Consider the following 22,001-nt stretch of genomic DNA (forward strand, 5'->3'; position numbering starts at 1 on the left):
GCTCTCTTTCCTTTTCCTTTCTTCCCATTCCTCGTTTCTATCTCCTTCCCGCCGCCCCCGTCCATTAATTAACAGGCTTTGTACTTTTAAACGATGTTAAATAAACGGTATTGTCCGCAGGGAAAGGACTGAAAAGCGGGCGCTATTGTGCTTTAAAGCTCGTTTCTTCGTCGTCGTCGTCGTCGTCGTCGTCGTCGTCGTCGTCGTCGTCGTCGTCATCATCGTTGTTGGCACTAGAAAGAAAGAAAGAGAAGGCGAAGGAGTATTGCCCGCGAATGTCAACTTACTAATACCATCAGGGCCGGGAAGCTTTTGTTCTAAACAAATACGTCGAATACTCCATCACCCCCGCCACCCATTTCTCACTATTCTCCTCTCTTGTTCGATCATGCCACCTGCTTTTCAGGCGGGAAAACGGTATATCGATCGTAAACGTACGATTGGATAAGCCATAATATAAATAGAAAGCGGGACTAACCCCTTCGCACCGGAAGTCGATTCGGCTTCTTGATTCGATAGTCAATTTCACGCGGTCCGTGAGTCAACAATACGGGCCGTCATATTTCAAATTCTTATTTCTATTGTAAATCGCAAAAAGCGGTAATACGACTAATTTCTTTACTTTAAAAAGCTTATCTTTTTGAAATAAATGATGGACGAAATTATTCTTTAATAGCAATAAATCACAAAATTCTCACACCTCACTTTACACTCACAAAAATGTTTACTGATTCAGCTAGAATGTTAATTTTAAATGTTAAACAGTTAAAATGTATTGTTGTTTTTTTTTTATATCTGCTAGAAAATTGTCTGTCGTATGTAGAATTTATAGCAGTAGCATCTAACAATATGCAAGAAAATTTAGATTTCATAACCAAATCACACAATCATTTTTATAAGAGGTGTGAGTGACTATTATCTGATTGGTCGTTATACAGAGACTTTCTTATTAAATTTGACAAATTGTTCAAATATAAATTCTGTCAAATATATCGATTAGATACAAAACATATGCAATGCTTGCCATTTGTCATTTATATATTTAGCTAATTTTTCGTATTTAGATAATTTTCACTGTGACTGCAAGACATTTTTTTTTCAGTATATGAGTTTCGAAAAATGTTACGTATTAAGAATAGTAATTCGATCTCAGTACGATCCTAGTTTGATCTCCAGACTGCCGCTATCAGTTCGCTATTGTTTCGAAAGACAGAAACGTCGGATTCTCATCCAGCGCTTGCCGATACCTTTCTTCAGGGTTCATTGTGCGTCACCACGTATCCGTATTGTTCAACAGTGGATGTGCTCCGTTGTTGTTAGCAGACAGCAACAACAACAGAAGGAATAGGGGATTTGTGGGGTTCGCTGTAAATCCTCGGCACCCTACGTTCTTATCAGTTTCTATTGCTTCCGACTCTATTCCCTTGTACTGCTCTCTTTCTTTCGATCTTTTAGTTGTGCGATATTATTTTCTGAAAGTGATATTAGAAAATCATCCTTAATAATGATTTGATAATTTAGAAGAATTTTTACAACAAATAGGTAGATATAACAGTAGATATAATAGGTGGTTATAATAGATATCTGAAGATATATTCAAATATAGGAATAAATAACAGTCATTTATTGGTCATCTTTAGCGTCTAATAATCTTTTTTATTTTTTAAGTTTATATAAAATTCAAGATTTCTTCTCTTTTGCCATCAACTGTGTGCCGTTACTTTTAAATAACTTTTAAATAACAGACTTACCACGCAATGGGCAATAATTTTTAATAAGTTTAGGCTTTATTTGAATTTTTATTTAAATGATTCAAGCCTCTCTGTAAAATCTCATTTAATTCCGTCTATCTTTTTTTCCCTTTCTTTCTCTTTTATCATTTTCTATCGAGAATTTTTATCCCACTCAAAAGAAACTTCGCATCCTGTTGGTCGTTCAGAATATTACTTGCTTTCTTTCCTTTCTTCCGGCAACTTCTTTTTCACTCTCCATCGTGTCCGGTAATCTTGACCAAGCTACATAAAAGGAGAGGAAGATATTAAAGTCCTCGTGCGAAACTTGAAGAGCACGAAAAAGTCGCTCTTGGCGACTTCACGACCGGTTTATCTTGAACAAATCCCGGATTAAATTTGAGCCTCGAATTGAGCTATCTCGTTTGACGACAATAATAAAAATAAATTCTCTCCGTGCATTCTCAAGGTAATTAACATTGGCACTGCTTGCGTAATTTATGTCGATTTTTTTTATAATAAGACTCGAATCTTTCTTAAGAGAGCCAAGGGTTTATTTATTCTAAGTATTAGAGTTTAAAAAAATCGAAGGGACGTAAATATTCACAAACCGGATATTCCGGATTTCATATTCGATCTTTTTATAACAATTCTCGCTATCAAGTTCTCTCAGCGAAATCAATCTTCAGTAAACAGCTGCGAGCTTCGCAGCGTCGCGACACCTACGTCTCGTCGTGGCGGCCATTGTTGGCAGCGTCGCGATGCAAACCCCGGGTGCATTGTGCCGCCGTTGCATTAGCCTCGGCGTTGGGGTCGGTGTCGCACCTCGCTACCAGCGGGTTCCGTTTCTAGAATACCAGAACCGGGGCTTTACGCTTTGTGCTCGCCTCGACGGCCAACAACAAGTGGTAATTAATTCTGTGCAAAACAATCAGCCCGTTGGTACGGTAGAGGGGGATGCAGAGAAGAACGGCGAAGGAGTTAAAAACGATTCGCGATTTACCCCCTTCCGTATCTTCTACCAATAAGGTTCATCACGGATTCTGAAAACGTATAAACATGAATCGTCGTGGCATACGAATACGTGAAACGTAAAACGAAATGCCGAAAAAAAAAGTATTACAATAATTAAGCATATAGTTTTAAACTTAATAATTTTAAATACTTAATATAAAATATTTAAATTGGTTTGTACGTTTCTCTCCTTTCAATAAAGATATTAATCTTTTGTCAATACATAAATGATAATACAGAGTGCTAATTTTCTTTATATTTAATGCGTTGCCATAAATGATTTCTCTTTAAATATTTGTTAATCAAATTTCTGAAACCAGCAGTTCTCAAATACTGATTTTTAATGTTTCATGTATTAATCATTGTTTAATATCTGAAGATAATTGCAAGACATAACGTCATAAAACGAATTATTCAATCAATTAATTTGTGAATATAAAAAAGAATTAAAATCATTGAAATTAATGAAATAAAAGATATAAGAAAAAAGAAAAAAGAAAAGATAAAAGAAAAAAGAAAAAAGAAAGATATAAGAAGAATTTAAAATTACATTAATGAAACGATCGATTTATTTACTACCCAACTAAACCATGAATATGTGACCGGAAAAATGTATCTATCTTAAACTTACAATTGAAAAATTTGATAGAGAAGAAGTACAAATATTGTTGTATTAGCGGTATATTCTAACAGAGCAATCTTTCTTATTATATATAAAGTTAATATAATAATAGTAATAAGTTTTAAATATATTATAAAAGTATTATAATAAGAAATTTATTGATATAAGCACATTACCTACATATTGATTAGTGGTTATTTTCTCTGACATTTCTTTAACATGCGTCTTTATACTTTTATTATAAATAAAAATAAAAATCGCTAGGCGCAGAATGGAAACTCCTCACGGAGGACGAGAAACGCCCATTCATTGATCAGGCCAAGAGGTTACGTGCTCAACACATGAAGGAGCATCCAGATTACAAGTATAGACCACGAAGAAAACCGAAAACGCTGCGGAAAGAGGGGTACCCTTATAGTATTCCGTATCCGAGTGTACCTATGGATGCCCTTCGTGCCGGTAAGTGTTTTTTTTATTATTAATCTTATTATATATTTAAGATTCTTATTATACTTCTAGGTATATATGTGTATATATATATATATATATATATATATATATATATATATCTGCCGCGCGCTTGCATTTACTGGTGGGCCGGGCTAATACGGTGATTTTTAATAATTAATAACTCGATAATTATCGCGAAAATTGCAAAATGATAGAAGAATTTTTTACTCAGTTTTATCAATTCTATCTACACGAGAGGTGATATGACCGATGCCGGACACCCTGTATATACCTAGACGTTCGCCGTCACCAGGCATGCGTAGAGTTGTTGATTACGAGCGGCATTGGCTACGCTTTCTTCTATGAACGTTGCATGAACTTAGCGTGTCTCACTGGGCGGTCCTATCACCGCGCACTTGCAATTTGATTATTTTCATAAATTAATAACTCGTTAACTATTATGAAAATCGCAAAATAGTACAGGACTTTTCGACTCAATTTAGTCTGCTCTACTTGCATATGCTGGCCACTGTTTGGCCATTTTTTTAGGGACACCCTATATATATATATATATATATATATATATATATATATATATATATGAATAAATAGCTTCTGTTAAAATTTAAAGAAATTGATATCTATTGGATAAAAAAAAGCAAAACTAAAAATTAATGTTCTTGCATAAAATAATAGACTTTCAATTAATATGAATAATATTTATTGGAAAAATGTTATTGTTATTGATTTTAGAATAAGAAAAAAATATTTGTATTTCTTAATCTTAAATGAAAATGAAATTTATTATTTTATGCAAGAACATTAATTTTTAGTTGCTTTGTTTTTTTTTTATCCAATAGATATCAATTTCTTTAAGTTTTAACGGAAGGAACTATTTATTCGTTGCATCGCAATGCAGAATGATGTATATAGAAATGTTGTTATCAATCTCCTAGTTACATAAATACTCGTGCCGAACACTTGCGACTGCATTGACGTCACGTCTGGTTAGTTTATTGTGACAATTGAGTGGGTATAATGGAAACGAGCTCGCGTGCAAAAGCGGTGGAAGAACATAGAAAACGCGCGGTGCGCTACCAATTTGTTTAATTAATACAGGATGGAGGTGCAAACGCATTATGGGAGGTGAACGCGGCGATTTGTAATTTAATAATTGCAATCTTTCTGTGACGTCCGTAACAATGGCCGCATACGAACGTGTTGCGCCTGCATTACGCGATAATACGCGCGTGTTTTTCAAATAAACAGACTCGCCATCCACTTATTTATTTGCCGTCCGAAAGTGTACAGATAATTGCATTGTTAAAAGTAACGAGTGTGCTTATACAAGATATTTTACAAATATTGCCATACATTCGGATTCGACCAATTTATAGTTAGATCATATGCTACATTGTAATTATTTAAGGTAGGCGTCACTGTGGCGTTAGAGTACTAATTAATCGTTTAAATCAGATTGTTACAGTTGTCATTGATTTGTATCTCTTACAAATTATATTACTGGTATTATCATTGCCATTGTTACGTATAATTAAATTATACTCCGGAGTTAGTTAGATAGATGGACTTTTTGGTCATCAGGCAGATCATCATAGTAAGACAAAAATAAAAACAAAAAGAGTATAATAATAAAAAAAATAATATAAATATAAAAATTATATTTTTTATATTTGAAAATATTTGATTATTATTGCTATCGTATGATGCATTATTTAGTATAATTTTTTTATATCTGATTGGTAACAAATTTTATTCCATACTGTCATCTATATTTACAAACATATTCGAATATTCTTTAAAATAAATATAGGTTACTTAATTACATTAATTATATTAATTACATTAACTATAGATATATAGAGATTATCGTACTATCTAATTTCATGTATAATTTTCCGTAAAGTTATAAAAGTTAAGTTATAAAGTTAAGTTATAAGTAAAGTGTTACAAAATACTTAAATCTTGATAGAAATAGCTATTCTAATCTTCTGATAGAAAAACTTTTACGAAAATTTGTAGTAGATTTAATAGTAATTTTCAAAAATTTATTATGATAATGAATTTCTCGCAGTTAAAAAGTGTCTTGGATATATCTTCAAAATGGTTTATGATCATTATATCCGCCATTATATTATATCCTATATTATATTCGCTATTTTTAAGTTTTGTATTGTGACATTAGATTCATCTTCAAAATCTTTGACTTTGATATACAAAGTTTGATGTAATTTAATTATTTAGAAATTGATTTTTCTATTTCTGCACGTTTTTCGATTTCTATCTCTCTATCGATCTATTATAAATTTGTGAATTTTTAAACAATGCGTCAATATATTAAACCATGCATTAGTAATTTACTTTAATAATTAATTTTTATAATGTAGTCTTATACTCCAGAAATTCAATTTTTTATTAATCAATAATTAGTATAACTTGCAGCTAATGTTTAATTTATTACTTTTGATGATCAAATATTTATTTTTAAAAAATTAAAAATCAGAAAAAAGTTAAGAAAGTCAAATAAATTATACATTTATTGATAAACATCCTTTAGTAGAAATCTAAGGAAACACTGTATATGATGAAAGCAATATCTATTGTATGAAGTAATGGGGGATATATTTTTATTACGACAATTTCCTTACTGCTATTGTATGCCCAACGAATAAAAACGATGGCGTTCGAATATTCATGTCACATTATATTACGCACCCGTATCTACCGAACGTAATTTATCGTCGTCATGTAAGTCGTGCTCACGTAGGCGAGTTTACGGATATCCTTCGCAAGCGCGCTTCCATTTGAGAAATTATTAATTCCGTCAATGGTGATATCGCGATTAAGGTCGGAATTTATCCGAACGCCCACACGTCCTCGCCGCGAAAAGCGATCGGTAATCTCCGATTTATCGGACACGTGGAGGCTCTCCTGTTCCCCGTTTATATCTCGTCCGTATTTCGATATCGTCCTCCGATTCTTTTTTAGGTATTCCTTTCTTATAGATTTCTATTCAAGTTCGGATTGAAATTCCTGCATAGTTTAAAAATCGTCAAACAGAGAATATCGAAAATGACATGCTATTATGATACAGATTTTTTTAGAAAAATTTATAAACTTTTATTATTATTTTTTTAAACTTTATAAAAAAAATTTGTCCCGCAAATTAAAAATTATATTTAATATATTCATTGAAAAATTATCACTTATGATATATTTATATAAGCACAAAATAGATTTTACTTAATTTGCAGCTGTCATATAACTCGAAGAAAATTACTTACGTAATCATACATCTTCGATTTAATTGGTCATAAATTGTGCATTAAATCATTTAAAATGAATTTTGTTATTTTATTTTTGTTTATTACTTCTTTACTAAAAATGGCATTATAATATGCTGGTTTTCTGTACTATAGAAGAGAAAACTTTGCTTTCACTTTTCCTGTTTGACTTAAAAACATTATCACCAATTTCTTCCCCATGTTCTTTTTTCTCGACATTACCCTACAACCCTTTTTAGTTATTTTTGCCTCTCGACTGTATTTACACGGTGGCACGCGCATAAGACAAGCGCGTGGGTGGTTGGAATAAATTATCGGCTTAAGTTGGAATGTCGACTTGAATTTCCGCTTGTGCACGCTGCTATTCCTTAGAGATGTGAATTAAGAATGAACCTTGACCGGAAAATCGTTAATTCTCATGTTAATTCAAAATTCTGATCGCAATTTATAAATATTTACATTACCAATTTCAATTTAACATGATTCTGATCGCAATTTATAAATATCTACATTACCAATTTCAATTTAACATGATAAATATTTATCTATCATAACTCTAGAACCAAAAGTAAAAGTAAAAGAACCAAAATAAAAGAAACATCCGAAAAAGTTGACTACAAGTCAAAAATTTTTCAATTTTTAATATTTTAGATTTATATTCATAAAATTTGGGATTCATTTATAAGAATTTAATAACTAAAAATAAAAAAGATATTCAAGTTATTTTATTCTAATCAAAAATAAGTTACAAACTTGTCAAAGAACATCAGAAAAAAAAATGGATAGAAAATTTAATTTTTTAATAATAATTTGATAAAAATTTTGCTCAATTTTACTATATTTTTTTATATATTTATTTATGTTTATATTTTTTTATGTTTTTATGTTTCAATTTACTAGACATACATGCGCGCTGCACACGCGCGCTATTTATTTTTTTGCGCTATATATTTTTTAATTTAATATAAAAAATTCAGATAAATTCTATTAATTTCAATCATTGTTATGTAAATTCATCTCGTTATGAGCAGTTATCACATGATAAGAAGAAAATTATGTAATCATGCATCTTCAATTTTTAATTGGTCATAAAATACTCTCCAGAGAAAGTACAAAATTAAATATTTTTATGCAATTTGTATCTTTCTTTTCCACGATATACAACATATATGGTATACAAATTGTTAAAATGCATCTACGATAATAGCCGGTCGCTTATAAAATGAATATGAGGGGACCAATCGACATTATAAAAAAACGACAATTAATTTTGATACATTCGAATATTGATTTAATATGTTCTTATTAAAAACGAATTAAATTTATTTATTTATTTGTAATTTTCAACATAAAAGTTATAACATTTTATTATAAGTTAAATAAAAAAATTAACCTTATTGATATTATATATCAATAGTAAATATCAAATATGATATTAAAAAATAAATACTTGAATACTTTAATATTTGTACATTTAATAGTTAAAATACTTAAAAACTAAAATACGTGAATAATTGAATATTCTGATATTTAAATACTTATGAACAAAAATACTTGAAGAGAATATTCTATACTTGAGAGCCAGAATATTAAAACGAGAATATTATTATCAAGCTAAAAATCTTATTTTTTGGATACTTAAATTATTTGAATTCTTGAATATTTGGATTTAAAAATTAGAATACTTATATGTATGTGTTACGTCCGGGGGACTTCACAATTCTTCTCTTTCGGAAAAAGATAATGGCTGTTAATCAGAAAATGAAGCGTTTCGAACGATCTAAAGAAACCCTAAATAAATACACAAAAATTCCTCTCGAGATACGTCTCATTATAAAAAAAAAAAATTCTTGCGATAGACAGCTTTGTCGGCACCGACAAGTTTATAACATATAATAAAAATAAAAAATATTAACAAATTCCTAACGGATAAGAAACGCATCGGATCATTCGAAGGTGACACTCCCCAAATTGGTGGGGAAACTAAGGGAAACGCCAATCAAGAAGAAACGATTAGCGGCCGTTGACGACCACACCAATGAATGATTGAGGGTGTGGAATGGCGGGAAAATTTTCACTAACTAATTCCATCATTCGCTAGGAAATCTGGAAATATAAAAACAACCACAATTCACAGAACACCGCTCCCCTCCTTCCTCTATACTCACAATTTTTCTAAACTATCATTCGACAAGCCAACGCGGAAATCCATCACGCCCTCAGACATTCCCACCCCTTCGGAAAACCCTTTAAAAACCGTGACTTGGAGCGGATCGCTCTCTTCTCTCTTCACATCGCCCCACGTTCTGACGGAAGGGACCATCCGTGGTTGTCACCAATTTTTTAATTAGAATCTGTGCGCGATACCTCTATTCACGTGTGATACGATCCACGATCCGGCGTAGGCACCACACTTCTCGCCCATCACCAGCGCCCGCCACGACAAAAGTAATTTTTATTACCTCTCCGTTTTTATTACCCCTTTTCCGCGGTAAAATTTGCGCCACTTCGAAAATTCTTAAGAATTAACATATTGTATTCCCCCTTTTTTTTTTTATTTTTATTACTAAATCAGTTAACTCGAATTCCGTCTCGATTTATTTACCCAAAAACTTGAACCCCCGAACCGTTCACCCTGAGGCTCCCTGAGGATCGCACGAGGTCCATCCCTGGTAAAAGAGATTCGATTCTCTGACCAAAAAACGGATCACCGATAGCGCTGGCGCAGGTAAGGGTTATAACGTCACCGACGCTGACCCGATTCCTGTACCCTTGACGCGCGTTCGACTCGCGGATCGACCTCACGACGTCGGTCTGTGAGAGCAACGAAGATTCCGTGCGTCCACCCGAGTTCTCCTCCTCCTGACGGAAGGTATTACCTTTCCTCCGGAACCTCGGACGTAACATATGACTGCTTAAAAGCTAAAATGAAGAATATTTGAATTCTTGAGTACTTAATAGTAGATTAAAATACTTGAATATTTTGAATACATACTGAAATATTTAAAGACAAAGAAACTTGAATATCTACATATTTGAATGTTTGAATATTTTAATACTTAAGTACACGAATATTGTAATATTTAAAAATTTAAATATTTAAATATTTAAATATTTTTTTTATTTAAGAATAAAATGGCTAGTAATATTAACAAGAAGTAGATAAAAACGAAGATTATTTGAAAACTATTTCCAAGAACCTTTAGGACGGAAAATTTATTAAGGTTTTCAAATTATATCATACATTTTATATGGCAATATTAATCATTTACAAAAAAGTATTGTAGAGAAAAAAAAATGGAAAACACATATTTCTTAAATCTTTCGCAATATATTATCGTTCCAAGACCAGTTTCTTTTCTTAACGGATGACGGATTTACGATCGCGAGTATTCGTAGTGTCACATACTTTCGGCCCGCGGCGTAACCGGCGAGCCGTGGACTTTCGCATAATGTCACGGGAACTTAAGACAATTCGATAAATAATGAGTCCGACATGTTTATTATGTGCTCGCGTGCCCGCGTCCAATGAATCCTCGAGCAAACACGATCCGCAAAGTACAGCGCTTGCCGCGCCGAGGGGAATTATTCGAGGATTTATTCCGACTGTACTTCCTTCTTCCCTTTTAGCTCGGCGCTCCCGAGATATCAAATCGATAAAGTATATGCACGCTCAAACGCTCCAATTAAAAATAAAATTTTTCTAAAACATCCAAGAAGATCGATGTAAAGATCGAGTAAAAATCGCTCGTATTCCACACTGTATTAAATTTTTTTTTATATTTCTTTTTTATATATATATATATATTTTTTTTTTACTTTTTGCTAATTTTTTGCTGAAAGTGAATTTTCTTTTAATCAAAGATTATCAAATTCTTTCTCTTTTTATAAAAAAAAAAAAAAAAAAAAAAAAGCAATTTCGAATTCTCAAATACGTTTGACAAATAATAGAATCGAATATAAGATAATAAAATAATTGAAATATATATTCTTACTTTTTCTCTTTAAAAGGAATCTAAACGTATAAATTAAAATCTTCACGCGCGCTCACATTTTATCTGGCTGAATATACAACGACACATACATTCTCTTATCTATTCATCATTGTGAGTCTCGTGAACATATGAAAGACATGAAATACATAAAACGCAATCGTTTGAGCCAGCAAGTTTCGAAACATATAGAGGTAGATGCGCCGAGCCGAGAAAACGACGTCGCGCGGCGGAGTCTTTTGTGTTTACGTTTGAATTATTATGCAACGAATTGCGACAGAGGCGGTCGCGACGCGCGTAAAATATTTAGACTCTGTAATCAGGCTCTGCCCCTCTCTCTCTCTCTCTCTCTCTCTCTCTCTCTCTCTATCTCTCTCTCTCTATCTCTCTCTCTCTCTCTCTCTCCCCCCCTCTCTCTCTCTCTCTCTCTCTCTCTCTCTCGCATCTTCGTCCGGCGTGGAAATTCAAAATTACGTAATCCAGTACGAAGCGCGAAACAATGAAGACAATAGCGACCCAGGAACGGCAAACAAATCTCTGCAAACCGAGGGGACTCGTGCGTATCAAACTCGATTCATCGAACATCTGTTCTCGAAATTCTGCTGGCAAAACGAAAGAGAGATAAGTCAAAATAAGTCAAAATCGGCAGATGCCGTAACAGATTCTATCGCGACTGATTAACACCAGCAATTGAATCGAAAAGACGAAGAATGGAAGTAAAAGAGAGATCGAAATAAGAAATTTTGTACGTGGAACATAATTGCTCAATATTCTCAGAATTAATCAACTAAAAAAAATCTTTGAATCAGTAGAGAATTGAAATGTATATATGTTATTAAATAATAATTTATCAGTAGGATACGACAAATTTATTCTAATACTTTTTTCATATCCTTTTAAAGGAATATTTAAAAATATTGAACTCAAATAAAAATTGGATAGCGTTAACTTTAATATTTAAAATTAATATGACATATTTCATTATTTATAATAAAAAAATGTCATAAAAATTTGAAAATGTCTACTTGATAATATTTCTGGAGTAATTTCTCAAAAGTATAAATATATTTAGAAGTTATGTACAATTTTCGAATTAATAAATAAATCTAATAAATAAACAAATATAGAAGATTGAGATCAAGATAAAGATCGTCAAAGCAGCAGAAAAGGAAAGATTATTTTGAAACTGAAGATTGTTAGAAAGCAAATTAGAAGAAAATGAATATCAATTGTGTCAATGAAAATTGATCAAAAAATTAAATCGACAATTTCTGCGATTGAAAAAAGATTCAAGATTTTTTTCTTTTCGACTGAAAAAGACTGAAAGTTCACAGTTTTATAACAATTTCCAACGAAGGAAAAGGAGCATAAAACTTGTATATAAAAGAAGATGAAATATTTTTCTCCAACAAAAAACTTTTTGTGTAAAAACAAGTTTATCATCAAATTCATCGAATATGATTTTACTTTAGGATATTTTTTTCAAATTGTGAAATACGATTTTAAAATCATTGAATGGGGTGTTACATCAAATCTTTTATTTTTATCGATAAAAGCATTAAAATCAACTGTTAAATTCTAACTGTTACTTTGATATAGTTTTCAAAAGGAATGTGTGTGCTATCAAATACAAAGAAAATATAGATTCGATGATAGATTCGATAATAGAAATAATTATTATGACTTCTAACAAAATAGAATACCAATTTTATTTTGCTAAAATTGTATAACGTATTTGATACGACGAAAAGTTAACGAACCTTAAAAAAGATTGATTTCATTGTCAGACCCTGATAATCCTTTAGATTATTTTCTATAGAGATATATGTTAGCAAAGCTCAAAGATTATAAATAAATACAATTTAAAGAGTAATTTAAAGCCATTATTCACAAAACCTTGAACAACAAATTACAGGCTACGATGTGTGTCGTATAGGAAAATTTTGAAACGCACCTCAAACTAATATTAGATGATCCATGGATGATGTAATAAAAGACACTACTATTTTAAAAAAGCGCAACGAATCAAAAGTCTTTGACAGGGATTTTGCGCGATTTTTCACGCCCACGCATCGAGAATTGAGCCGCGTCTCGATCCTCTCCATGTCCATCTCGCCTTTGGCGATCTCTGAAACGTCATCTGCGATCATAAATCTCAAGGAACTCAACACCAATCATCTTCCTTCGGGTTAGGTTCGCTGAAACGAGGTGAATGAGCAACATATCTTGGTTACTATCGTCCTCGCACGACAATGGAGCTTCGTCGAAGGCTTTGTCGATGATCGATAAGCTACCCAGTGCATGTTCGTCTCTCTCTCTCTCTTTTTTTTTTCCCCTCTTTGTCTTTGTCTCTTTCTAAATGATCGGCAAAACATGCAAAGCAGAAAAAGAGACGCGTTCTCGATAGACCCGATATCAATCCCCACCGAAAATATGACGGATAATCATTAGAGATCATTGTGGAATATCGAGAGAAATAAGCCACTCTTCTTCTAAAGCAAAGATAATCATTTACTATCCGCTCATCATCGATATCTATTTTTTTATTTTAATTTCTGATTTCTATTTTTGAGGTCTCAGCATTCTACTTTAAGACATCTTCCATATACGAGCGTGTCTAGAAATATTACTTCTTTCATTTTCAACATAATTATTTTTTTATAACTATATTTCTTTTCCTCAAAAAAGCCAACGTCAAATCAGTGTTATTTGTAGACTGTGTAGTGAATGATTAACGCTTATTCGCATCTCAGTCCGAAGTAACACGATTGCCGAGCAACATTTGTCGACAATCTCACGACGTGGCATCGAACGACTGTCATTCTTTGTTGTCAATCATAACTGTATAGCTTATTTCATATTATTATGTATCGATACGTATATTTTTTTCATTTTTTAATTTTAGTAGAGCATTACAAAGCGCTACTTGCTTTACGCTATTTATTTTTAAATATCGTAAATTTTTAATTTTTAATTTAATATAAACTTAATATTAATCTTGAATTTTAGTAGAGTAATCTTATTTACATTAGATTGAACTCAAAATATATTGCGACATCCGCTTGCAATTTGAAGCCGCGAACATCGAGATAAAAATGGCCAATGAGCATTGCGACAAGAAAGCAACAATAAATTATCGATTATCGTTTGACATACCTTTTCGCGAATAAAAATATAAATGGATGTTGCGCATATTTGGATTGTTGTACATCTAATGAAATTTTTACATAGACGTTTTGTAATTATTATACGACAAACAATTACCGATAAACAGTCAAGTGCCGGCTTACATAATCCGACACGACAAACCTGTCAAAAGGATCGACGGATCGATCGTATTTTATTTTTAAATATGGGCTTTACTGTATTGCAGGGATGGCTGGTGGTATGGGACAAGCCGGAATGGGCTCTTATTATAACCCTGCAGCAGCTTACGGCCCGCTCTCGGCGGCTAGCATGGCTGCAGCAGCGGCAGCGGCTGCACAACAATCGGCCGCCATGTCTGGTCTCACGGCACCTGCTCAGGTAAGTTGATAATTCTTTTTAATACAATCAATATAAATATAATACATATATATATATATATATATTTATATTATATATATATATATATTTATATTATATATATATATATTTATATTATATATATATATATTTATATTATATATATATATATATATATATATATATATATATATATATATATATATTGACATCAGATAAAAGTGACATCGATGATACACCACATCCGAACACCAAATAAACGCTCATATTGACATACATACTCTTGTAGCGTTCTCCCTGATAGTCGTACATTTACAAAACACAGTTATATTATTTTTTATATAAATATCAATGAAACTGAATATTATAGATAATATCGTACAAATGTTATAAGTACTTTAGGTCTAATTATAATTTCTCATTATTACATGACATGTTATATTTAGAATATGTCATTATTATAATATTATAGGGTGTCTAATAATAACTGACATGATCTCTGAGTAGATGGAAAGTTAAATTAAATAGAAAAGTCTATTATTTCGCAATTTTCGCAATAATTCAAATCAAATATTAATTTATAAAGATCGGCGAAGGAGCATACATCTGTATGATTCGGCCAAAAGAAACATTAGCATATTAGCGCTACATGGTTATTTGCGGTTATTATTATTTATACAGAACATGCTTTATTAGGTGCTTAAAAATCATTAAAATTGGATTGTCCATTTTCAAGCGAGTATACATTCATTCACAGATCTTAATTTATTAATTAATAACTCGTTAATAATTTGTAAAATAGAAGACTCTTTTATTCAACGTAACTTTCTCTGTCTTCTCATGATAGTCCGAGAATTATTAGACACCCTGTTATAAACAAAACAAGTGTTATATAAAAAGAAATAGATTTTTTTTTTTTTATAAGGTTACACAATATTTTCAACCGTACGATGATATTTTTCAAATATTTATGGAGAACCCAAGCAGTTGTTACTTCTGACCTCTCTGATATGCTTGTTATTAGTGCGCACGCAGATTATACACAAGGTATATAGGAAGCTACTAATTAACGCCGATTCCGAATGACAAATATTTTGATAGAGAGATTTACAAGCAAATACTCTCAGTGATCAATCTGCCTTCTGAGAAATCCATAGGAGGATTTCTCAAACAAGAAGAAAAATTAATACATTTACCTATTGACTTTCCTACTTCTTACTTCGTGACTTCTTTTCGTAGCATATTATTGATGATTAGCGTGATATTATTTTGTAACGTGATATTGTAATGTGATATTATTGATGATTAGCATGATATTATTTCGTAACATGATTATCGATAGTACAAAATCAACAAAAGCTGTGGTTGCAAATTTTTTTTACGTATCCGAGTTGTGGGAAATATAGAATATAGTAAAGACAATTATTGATAGGAATGTTATTAATTAAGGATTCGAGAATAGTTATCAAAGGCAACTAAAAGCGTGCAGCTAAAAGACTAATGGTAAACTACACACAGGTAGAAATTCCTCCGAGTCCGATTCCTGATAGGTTTCGTTAATTATGCTGATAATTGAGTCATTTTCTAACCAAATAAATATAAAATAACTTGTAATAATTTTTTGACATTTTTAATATTTTTTTTTAAATTTTTTACTTTATTTTTTAATATTTTTATATTTAGAATAAGCAAAAAAATCATATTATGTAACAAAAAATATTTGATTCCATTTAAAAAGAATAATGATCATAGAAAAATATTGACGATAATTCCATCTGCGAATGATGTTATATCCATGTCCCGTCAAAATTTTACACCCTTTATGTACACTATTTTTTTTATCAAACGCTTCATTTTTAAAATATTTCACTATTTTTATTGAAATGGGACACTTTGTACATTCTAAACCAGCGCTGTCCAAGATTTAGAGTTTAAGTTTAGAAGATTTATTTTAAGTTTAGAATTAATACACATCGATATTTTTTTATTGTTTTTTCTACTTCTCCCTTTGTAATTTTGTATTTTTGCGAAAAATGCGATTATCGATCTCAGAAATGAGATTTAATTTGAGATCGTTAAAAAGTTTAGAGATCTCGTCAATATTATTTAAAAATATATCATTAATATTCTTATAAAATTATTCGTAATCATAATATGTTTTATTACAATCTTATTATAATTTAGAAAAAAGGAAGTATACTTATATGTAAAGTCTTTTAAAAATTTAGAAACGGTAAAATATTTCGAAAATGATGAACAATAACAAAAAATATATAAATACATAAATATATAAATATTTATATATTTATATATTTATATATGTCTTTTTTAAAAAAAGACATGACATCGATACTCGCATCTCTCGAAATTTTCTCGAAGTTTATTGTTGACACTTTTCCGCGATGCTGATTGATTCTCTCGCTGCGCTAACTTCGTGAATGCTGTCATTATATCGATCTCACAGCAAGGATCGTTTTGACAATTGTGTATCAAGAAGTTAAAAGTTATAGTGTAACAGTATAGTATAATAGTATCATATTAATTTTGCTCTTGTGTTGAAAAAGATAAATAACGCGCGCGCGCGCGCGTGGTGTGTGTGTGTGTGTGTGTGTGTGTGTGTGTGTGTGAAATCGTGTGTGAAATTGCATATGTGTATGAAATCCTAAATAAGAAGGACGAGTATGCGTCACGGCAAGGCCTGATCACGAACGTGAAAATTCGTAATTATTATTTTTGCGAAAAATATCATTTCAAAAATCAAACCTGAATCTCCTGCTTACCGAGCAGGCATCACGTGATGATATTTATTGTGCTTACAACACATTAAACAATACAAGTTTATGAAATGTCGGTGTTACTCGATCGTTTTATGCAAACAGAGTATAACTCCTGTTGTGTTGTGAATACGTTCGAAACAAATATAATGTCAGGTTGGAATTGGAGAAAATAAAAAAGTCGTAAAATTACTTAACTTAGACATTAGGTATTAATTGATAATAGTAATGTCAAAAAAGAGATCGTGGATCAGTTGTGAAATTGATTGCAGAAATATGCATATTCGTAAGAGATCGAATTTATGTACATACAGGATAAGTCTAATAGGGAGAGACGATCGAATAACTCGAGAGTGCGAGATTCATCAAAAATTTCCATAAGATACGAAATATTGGTCATCAACACCGAATCATAAATGTATTTAATTAAAATTTAATTGAGCTATACTTCTTTGATGGAGTTGTCTTCTGTTCTAGGATTACTCGAAAATATATTCCACAGCAAGTTCAAAACGATACAGTTACATGATGCTCTAATTTACTTTTAAATTGTTTCCAGGCAAATATTAATAAATAAATATATTTTCTACAAAATGGATTGGAAAATCAAATCAAAATCAATAAGATTTCTCTTTAGATATTACAGAACTGTTTTCTTATTTTTGGAAAAAAGTTAAAGAATTTATTTCGTCCGTCTTGAACTCGTGAAGATATGATATCGAGAATTTTTACAACAATTTAAACGACAAAATTACAAATCATAAATACTCTTCTAAAGAAAAATTCCAAGCCTACCTATACAATTGAAACAATCTTTGAGCATTTGCTATGAAACTTGTTTATTTTACAAATGTTTCATATGGACCTTTTTTACATTATGTCATCCAAAGTTAATTATGATAACATTATTCTGGTTATATCATTCTAATAATATTGAACAAACTATGGCGGCAGTATGCCATCTTAGTGCTTGCCAAAATGTGTAATTTTCGACCGATTTTCCTAATGGATGTCTATCACTTTCTCTTATCACTTTTTAGTTTGTAATAACGAACCAATCAAATAGTTGGAGCAAAATCGCGCAATGCTTTGCTTCAGGAACGGCATGTTATCTTAAATGCAAGATATGCGTCCATAGACATATAAATCAAATATATTTTGTACTAGACAATGGTTCGCACATGTAAGAAGCAAAGGAAGACAATTCAAATTTTTCTCTCTCTCTCTCTCTCTAACAAAAGAAAGTGAAAAAAGAAAAGAGACTTGTATTCCTTCTCTTCCGCATATGCGGGCCAGGTTTTACGCAATATGTTCAGTCTATTTATTATGTCTATAGTAGCATCCATATATATATTCTCTGATTTAATGTCCAAACCAATTGAAAATTTGTTTTCGGCGTTACACTTCATATATTTAAGGAGACATGCCATTTTTGAAGTAGAGCGTAATTTAGGACTGATTGTCTGTTGACCATTTACTATATAATTCGAGAAGTAAAAGTAATAGGCGTCCATTATGAAAATTGATCAAAAATTGTACATTTTGGCAAGCACTATGCTATCTATTTACAATTTACGAAAAATGGCCAATTTAGTTTTTAGAACAAGACAAATCTTTCAATTATCTCAGAAACTATTATTAAACTATTATTTTTATCAATTTTAAAGAAAATTTTAAGATAAAAGTTGTTTTAAGAATATAATCAAACAATTCAAAACTTTTTTTAATTAAAAAAACTAAAAATTTAATCTCTCAAACACCGATAGATTGCAAAGTCATCAGTTTGGAGTCATCAGCCGATAGACTTTTTGACATTCTATAATTTAATGAGTCATTTCGTATCTCTCAACATTTTCAAGTCACTCGCTTACCCCTTCTTATTAGATTTATTCTGTGTACTGTTATTATGAAAAATGTTACACTCGAATAATTAGGAAATCGCGCTAATAAATGAAAGATCAATGAATTTGAGTCCCAATTGACTTTATTAATTTTTCTATGTTTCTTACATTAGTTATACATATTTTAAATATAATAATAAAATATTTAATTATTAGTTTAGCATTTATAAGTAAATCATAAATGCTCTAATCTATTTTTTTTAAAAATGCATTCAATGAATTCAAAGTCATTGTTATCTTATCTCAGCGATGTTAATTAATCATCTCTATTTTAATGTATGTTAGCGCATGATTTTTGTATTGAGAGCAAATATCGTAGTTCATTCTAATATAATTAAAATTTAAGATTAAAATTAAGTTTACTACAATAATTAAAAATTTGTTGGTCAGTATTTATATATCCACTTTTATCAACAAATACGTTCATTTATTTCTGAAATTTTATTGTATATGTAACACGAACTATATGCTAAATGTGCATTTAAAGACGCATTTTTCGATAAAAGTGATAAATATGTGATAAATATATAAGTGATAAATATAAATGATAAATGATAAATAGATAAATATAGATACAAACTATAGTTCAAAAATGAATAACGCGCGCATGATGGTATTAGTATTAGAATCTAAGTTAGATAAAATTATCTAAGTTAGTATCTAAGTTAGTGTCAATAGTGAGCATTGGATGACTGATATAAGTAAGTTTCTCTTATTAATTTTTATCTGCAGTTTTTTCTTTATTTATATTTTTACATTTTTACATTTTTATATTTTATTTTTTATTTTTATTCGTATTTGTATATGTTGAAAAATTTATAATTAAAAAATTTATAAAGTTTAACATCACGTGTCTTTGACAATCTATCCAAAGATTTTTGTGTTAATGTAACACGACATAGATATATTAGATAGTGGATACATTAATTTAAGATACTTTTACAAAGACAATCTATCCAAAAATTTTTTGTGTTGTAACATGACATATAAATATATTAGACAGTGGATACACTAATTTAAGATACTTCTATAAGACACAGCGAAATGAAAAAATGTAGGCCGAATCATTTAGCGTCGCGGTAAAGTATATCATATGTAATAGTACACACACACACACACACACACACACACACACACACACACACACACACACACACACACACACACACACACACAGAGTATTTTAACAGAAAATAAAAAATGTAATTTTCATTGTAATTTGAATGTAACACTGTTTAATATATCTTTTATGTTAAAAAAATGAGTAAAAATTAAAAAATGAATAAAAATTACTTTTATTTTTTATACGTATACTCAAACTTTTAATTAAAATAATATGTAATAGTTTGCATTCAAAAAATAATCAAGATGCACGGTTATGCCAAGTGTGCGCGCTAGCGCGAAACGCGAAATATACATAGAGTACATAATTGTGTGTGTGTGTGTGTGTGTGTGTGTGTGTGTGTGTGTGCGTGTGCGTGTGCGTGTGTGTGTGTGTGTGTGTGTGTGTGTGTGTGTGTGTTTAATTATATTTTTTGAATGCAAACTTTTACATGTTATTTTAATTAAAAGTTTGAATATTTATACCTATATAAAAATAAAAGTAATTTTTATTCTCATTTTTTTTAATATAAAAAATATTAATTTTATATTGTTAAATTCCAATTATTGTTAAATTAAATTAATTTTCTGTTGAAATATTGCGCGCGCGTGTATGTACGCTATTATATACGATGTACTTTATCGCAGTGCTAAATGGTGTTCAGCATAGTTACATTTTTCATTTTACTGTGTCGAGTCTTATAAGAATATCTTAAATATCATACCCCGCGGCACAGTCGATAGTTATTATAACATTTATTTTATATTAATTTAAGAATACATGCATGTTATTTTACTTTAATAATTTTTTTTTAAATTGTTTTTTGTATGTTAATAATTTTATATTTTAAATTAGTTAAGTTCAGTTAATATAACAGATATGTACTTCAGATATAATTCACAGATATATGCTTAATTCAGAGTACACATAGATGTACTCTGAATAGTTAATCTGAAAATTATAACTAATAAATTTTTTAACAAAGATACATAAATTTTCCAATTATATACTTTTTTATATTTGTATTTATATCTTTTTATTTATTTATTTATGTTATCTATCTTCATTTATTTATTTTTTTATATTTTTATGTTTTTCATGTACGATGCTCAACTAATTGAAATTGGTTTGCACCACTAAAATTTTAGATATGTTATAAATACATATGTACATATACACATAAAAAATTATTACAGCAGCAGAGAAGAATTTCCGATTAATTTAAATCAAATTTCGGCAATTTCCTAAACAAGTAATTTAATCAAATTATTTTCGTCAACATGTTTTGGCTTCAACCACCAGCGTTAACCACCTGCCGACATTTTGCGCAATGACACAAAGTCACAATCACAAATTCATTTATCTCTGAGACAATTGGATGTATCGAGTCCGCGAGACAGATCGTTGGCCGCATAAATAAAGCAAAAGGAAGAAAAAAAAAAAAGAGAGAGAGAGAGAGAGAGAAAGAGCATGCGCGCGAGAAAGAGTCGATTCAGGAAGGAGGTGGAAGGATGAGGGTGGAAGCACGGAAGGTATATATAGCGGGAGAGAGGATGAGTATAGGTACGTTTCATTCGTTGTCGCAACAAAGGAGCCCCCGGGTGGCTTCG

General features: G+C 30.7%; 1 protein-coding gene across 1 annotated transcript in view; it reads left to right on the forward strand.

The window, feature by feature from the left end:
* LOC105434020 (uncharacterized) overlaps positions 1-22,001 on the forward strand; it is a 54,492-nt gene that overhangs the window by 17,548 nt on the left and 14,943 nt on the right. Inside the window, exons 3-4 of the mRNA XM_089073386.1 lie at positions 3,631-3,825; positions 14,484-14,635. Of these exons, the coding sequence (XP_088929512.1) occupies positions 3,631-3,825; positions 14,484-14,635 (347 nt within the window). The remainder of the gene's footprint in view (positions 1-3,630; positions 3,826-14,483; positions 14,636-22,001) is intronic.

This window comes from Pogonomyrmex barbatus, unplaced genomic scaffold (assembly GCF_055798465.1).
Source record: "Pogonomyrmex barbatus isolate J1 unplaced genomic scaffold, ASM5579846v1 scaffold15, whole genome shotgun sequence".
Classification (NCBI taxonomy): domain Eukaryota; kingdom Metazoa; phylum Arthropoda; class Insecta; order Hymenoptera; family Formicidae; genus Pogonomyrmex; species Pogonomyrmex barbatus.